Source organism: Triticum aestivum, chromosome 5D (genome assembly GCF_018294505.1).
Source record: "Triticum aestivum cultivar Chinese Spring chromosome 5D, IWGSC CS RefSeq v2.1, whole genome shotgun sequence".
In the NCBI taxonomy this organism is placed as follows: Eukaryota; Viridiplantae; Streptophyta; class Magnoliopsida; order Poales; family Poaceae; genus Triticum; species Triticum aestivum.
In genome coordinates this window covers 540,773,514-540,779,359 of record NC_057808.1, presented here as the reverse complement: position 1 = coordinate 540,779,359, position 5,846 = coordinate 540,773,514, and the positions used below count along the sequence as shown (strand labels likewise).

The following is a 5,846-nucleotide window of genomic DNA, read 5'->3' as shown; positions in this document are numbered from 1 at the left end:
TTGTAAAGAGTGCTCCTTGATTAGTGATTTCGGAAAAGACATGTAAAACTATGTGTATATAAAAAAGGCCACGACCCTAATGGTAAGATTCTTGTGGTCCGAGCCAGTTTGGACCTGTTAGGCCTTCCACTATGTGGGCTAAAAGAGGTGCCAAAACCAGTTTTCCCTCATCTGGCACCGATGCCTTCCATAGCCCAGCCGGTGCCATAAAAATATTTCAGGGAGCCGGAGCAAGTAGCTGCTCCGGTGCCCATTTCAAGCTCTACAATAAAATATACTAAAGTATAACTGCCATCTCTACAGGAGCATTCCTACCCAACCACCACCGAGCAACATCATTCAATCCATACCAAACAGCACTCAATTCACAGCAAACCAGAGCACTCAAATTTCCAGATGACCGTTGCACTGTAGTAGGAAAATCTGCCCGTTTGGAGAATATGTCTATAAAATGTACAGAACAAGCTCATAGAAGCACAGGAAGATCTTGGAAAAACTCTCCCCCAAAACATGGAGCACTCATCTTCTCAAAGCTTCACAAGCATGATGAACTCCTCCTTCTCACCTTCAGATGCACAGAGCCCAAACAACCTACAAAATCCACAGAGCCCAATTAGTTTGCAGTACAATTCTAGTTTCCATCCCCATCATCCACATATGAATTATCCACCCACACAATATATTCCCAGTTTCCAGCATCAACACCCACACCATGCAAATTTATATGCTCAAGGAGGTTACCAGCAAGTTCCATCCATACCTCCAGGGTACCATGGTGTTGCTTACCAAGGTAACATGGGGCAGTACCCTTCGGGAGCATTTGGAGCAGGCTCAAGTAGCAGTCCAGCTTCTCCTGCTGGATGCATACCTTTTCTTGGATCTGCTAGAGGCACTAGTTCAAGAGGAGATGAGAACAGTCCAGTTGGATTTAGTTCTCCCATGTCACCTGCATATCATGTGGATGAAGATCCGGCTGTCAGTAATCAAGATGGCAGTGATAGTAGTCCTGATGAGATTCAGAAAAAAAGGAAAAGGCAAGAACTGGAGTAAGCGTGAGGATGAACTTCTCATAGCAGCTTGGGTGCACAATTCATGTGATCCGATTGATGGAAACTCCAAAAGGGCAGAGACCTATTGGAAGGAAGTCGCAGCAGAGTACAACAAATATGCAACAAAAGAGCAGAAGAAAACAGTTGGGCAATGCAAGAACCACTGGACCAAGACCACAAAGAAGGTTACAAAGTTCAATGGTATCTACAATGTTGAAAAAAGTACATGGCCTAGTGGGAGTGATGACAAGCAACTTATGGAGAGGGTACGTGCCAAATACATGAGTGTTGCCAAGACAAAAAGACCCTTTCCATATGAGCACTGGTGGGAGTACGTGAGGAAAGAGGCTAAATGGAGAAGGTCTTATTCAGTTGAAGAGATGAACAAAAGAAACAAGTTGAATGCATTAGGAGCTTATAGTTCTCCAACCCAGGCAATAGATGAGGAAGGTGAACTTCAACGACCCCCGGGACGCAACACTTCAAAAGACGCAAAAGATAAACATAAGTCATCAAGCAAGTCTAAATGCTCTGGAAGCTTGACAAGTGAGAGTGTGGACAAATTTAATGAGATTCAACTACGAAAATCAATTGCTGCAGAGAAAATGGCCGACGCCACCCTTATTCAAGCAGAAGCCACAAAAGTTCAAGCAGAAGCTGAGAATGAAAGAGTTGAAACTGAGAAGGAGAAGATAAAGGTGGACAAACTGAGCAAATACCTTGATCTTCTTCACAAAAATACTTCAGCTTATGATGATGCCCAAAAGAAAAGACATGAACAAGTTCTAAATTTCTTAGCTAATGATCTGTTCGGTTAAGATTAGATGTATCTTGTAGGTGAATGATGCGCTATGTAAGCAGTTTCATGTGATCGTTGTTTATTAGAACTTTATGAATTAGTATGTAATCACTGGTTGTAAGCATTTTCTGAATTACTATGTAATCATTTGATGAATTACTATGCACTGCATTTAACTTGCTGGAAATATTGCTGTTGAAAACTAGCCGTTGGAAACTATTCCCTATTAATAGAGGCAGCAGCTCCATCCCACCAAGCCCAAACACAACACACCTTCCACTCAAGAGATGTCCACCAATGAGAACCCACAAGCAGAGCAACAAGACAATGTTGATGCAGCAATTAGTTTCGAAGCCATGAGTGACTTTTTCTGGGACTTCATGAATGACCCAGTTGAAGCCCAGGTTGAAGCAGAAATTCGAGCTTAGATTGCAGCACAACAGATAGGTACGTCCAATGAACACAGAAGACTACCTAGAAGACACCTTGATAGAGATAGGCAAGGTGGTGAGGATAGGCTGATGGCTGATTACTTCTCAGAAAATCCATTGTACACTGACAAGCAATTTAGGCGTAGGTTTCGTATGAGGAAGCATTTATTTTTACACATTGTCCAAACTCTTGGCGAGTGGTCTCCATTCTTTACTCAGAGGAGTGATGCATTTGGCAAGCCTGGCTTTTCTCCCTTGCAGAAATGCACTGCTGCTATGCGAGTGCTAGCATTTGGGACACCTGCTGATTTGTTTGATGATAACTTGAGAATGGGTGAAACCACAATCATCAAGTGCATGACCACATTTTGCAAGGGTGTGATGGAGAAGTTTGGTCCAGAATATCTTAGAAGGCCCACTAACGAAGACATACAACGCTTACTTCATGTAGGGGAGGCCCGTGGCTTTCTTGGCATGTTGGGAAGTCTTGATTGCATGCACTGGACATGGAGAAATTGTCCAGTGGCTTGGAAGGGAATGTTCACTCGTGGCGATCATGGAGTTTCCACAGTCATGCTCGAAGCTGTAGCCTCACATGACCTATGGATATGGCATGCATTTTTTGGGGTTGCTGGATCAAGTAATGATATCAATGTCCTAGACCAATCAACTTTGTTTACTCAAGTGTTGCAAGGTACAACTCCAAAGGTTCACTTTGAAGTCAATCACAATGAGTATAACTTGGGATACTACTTAGTAGATGGCATTTATACGGAATGGGTGACATTTGTGAAATCAATCCCTATGGCTCAAAGTGAGAAGCACAAGTTATATAAAGCACATCAAGAAGGAGCAAGGAAAGATGTAGAGCGGGCTTTTGGTGTTTTGCAAGCTCGTTTTGCTATAGTTCGTCATCCAGGGCGTATGTTGCAAAGGTGTGCTCTTGCTGAGATCATGTATGCTTGCATTATATTGCATAACATGATCGTTGCAGATGAGAGGCACACCTACAAGTGCTATGACAAATATGACTGTGACTATGAATTGCTACAAGGCGCCCAAATACCATATCTTGAAACTGAACAAGGACCATTTGATGGGTTTGATCTGGTTCTTGAGACAGATGCTGCCATTCGGGATCGATCCACACATCGTCGTCTCAAGGCTGATTTGGTTGAGAATATTTGGCAAAAGTTTGGAGGAAATGGACATTAGCAATTATTGTTGGGAATCGTAGCATAATTTAAAATTTTCCTACGCTCACCAAGATGCATCTATGGAGTCTACTAGCAACGAGGGGAAAGGAGTGGATCTACATACCCTTGTAGATCGCGAGCGGAAGCGTTCCAATGAACGTGGATGACGGAGTCGTACTCGCCGTGATCCAAATCACCGATGACCGAGTGCCGAACGGACGGCACCTCCGCGTTCAACACACGTACGGTGCAGCGACGTCTCCTCCTTCTTGATCCAGCAAAGGGGGAGGAGAGGTTGATGGAGATCCAACAGCACGACGGCGTGGTGATGGATGTAGCGGGTCTCCGGCAGGGCTTCGCCGAGCTTCTGCAAGAGAGAGAGAGGTGTTGCAGGGGAGGAGGGAGGCGCCCAAGGCTTAGATATTGCTGCCCTCCCTTTCCCCCACTATATATAGGGCCAAGGGAGAGGGGGGGCGCAGCCTTTCCCCTTCCTCCAAGGAAGGGTGCGGCCAGGGGGGAGTCCTTCCCCCCCAAGGCACCTCGGAGGTGCCTTCCCCCTTTAGGACTCTCCCTTTTTTCTTATCTCTTGCGCATGGGCCTCTTGGGGCTGGTGCCCTTGGCCCATATAGGCCAAGGCGCACCCCTTACAGCCCATGTGGCCCCCCGGGGCTGGTGGACCCCCTTGGTGGACCCCCGGACCCCTTTCGGCACTCCCGGTACAATACCGATAAAGCGCGAAACTTTTCCGGCGACCAAAATAAGACTTCCCATATATAAATCTTTACCTCCGGACCATTCCGGAACCTCTCGTGACGTCCGGGATCTCATCCGGGACTCCGAACAACTTTCGGGTTTCCGCATACATATATCTCTACAACCCTAGCGTCACCGGACCTTAAGTGTGTAGACCCTACGGGTTCGGGAGACATGCAGACATGACCGAGACGCCTCTCCGGTCAATAACCAACAGCGGGATCTGGATACCCATGTTGGCTCCCACATGTTCCACGATGATATCATCGGATGAACCACGGTGTCGAGGATTCAATCAATCCGTATGCAATTCCCTTTGTCAATCTGTATGTTACTTGCCCGAGATTCGATCGTCGGTATCCCAATACCTTGTTCAATCTCGTTACCGGCAAGTCTCTTTACTCGTACCGCAATGCATGATCCCGTGACTAACGCCTTAGTCACATTGAGCTCATTATGATGATGCATTACCGAGTGGGCCCAGAGATACCTCTCCGTTACACGGAGTGACAAATCCCAGTCTCGATCCGTGCCAACCCAACAGACACTTTTGAAGATACCCGTAATGCACCTTTATAGTCACCCAGTTACGTTGTGACGTTTGGCACACCCAAAGCACTCCTACGGTATCCGGGAGTTGCACGATCTCATGGTCTAAGGAAAAGGTACTTGACATTGGAAAAGCTCTAGCAAACGAAACTACACGATCTTTTATGCTATGCTTAAGTTGGGTCTTGTCCATCACATCATTCTCCTAATGATGTGATCCCGTTATCAATGACATCCAATGTCCATAGTCAGGAAACCATGACTATCTGTTGATCAACGAGCTGGTCAACTAGAGGCTTACTAGGGACAGGTTGTGGTCTATGTATTCACACATGTATTACGATTTCCGGACAATACAATTATAGCATGAATAATAGACAATTACCATGAACAAAGAAATATAATAATAACCATTTATTATTGCCTCTAGGGCATATTTCCAACAGTCTCCCACTTGCACTAGAGTCAATAATCTAGTTCACATCACCATGTGATTAACACTCACTGGTCACATCACCATGTGACCAACATCTAAAGAGTTTACTAGAGTCAACGATCTAGTTCACATCACTATGTGATTATCACTCAATGTGTTCTGGTTTGGTCATGTTATGCTTGTGAGAGAGGTTATTAGTCAACGGGTCTGAACCTTTCAGAACCGTGCGCTTTACGAATATCTATGTCATCTTGTGGATGCTACCACGCGCTATTTGGAGCCATTTCAAATAATTGCTCTACTATACGAATCCGGTTTACTACTCAGAGTCATCCGGATTAGTGTCAAAGTTCGCATCGACGTAACCCTTTACGACGAACTCCTTTCCACCTCCATAATCGAGAAAATTCCTTAATCCACTAGGTGCTAAGGATAAGTTCGACCGCTGTCATGAGATCCTTTCCCGGATCACCATTGTACCCTCTTGACCAACTCATGGCAAGGCACACTACATGTGCGGTACACAGCATAGCATACTATAGAGCCTATGTCTAAAGCATAGGGGACGAGCTTCGTCCTTTCTCTATCTTCTGCTGTGGTCAGGTCTTGAGTCTCACTCAATACTCACACCTT

General features: G+C 45.4%; 1 protein-coding gene across 1 annotated transcript; it reads left to right on the top strand.

Annotated features, from left to right (window-relative positions):
* The first annotated feature begins 712 nt into the window (after positions 1–712).
* LOC123121152 (uncharacterized) lies at positions 713–3,494 on the top strand. Its single transcript, XM_044541079.1, has 2 exons — positions 713–1,747; positions 2,277–3,494. The coding sequence occupies exons 1-2, from the start codon at positions 713–715 to the stop codon at positions 3,492–3,494; spliced, it is 2,253 nt and encodes a 750-aa protein (XP_044397014.1).
* Positions 3,495–5,846: the final 2,352 nt, after the last annotated feature.

Coding starts and splice junctions, on each gene's coding strand:
- LOC123121152 (XM_044541079.1), top strand. CDS start 713: ATGCAAATTTATATGCTCAAGGAGGTTACCAGCAAGTTCCATCCATAC. Junction 1,748..2,276: donor CTGAGAAGGAGAAGATAAAG/GTGGACAAACTG, acceptor ATTCGAGCTTAG/ATTGCAGCACAACAGATAGG.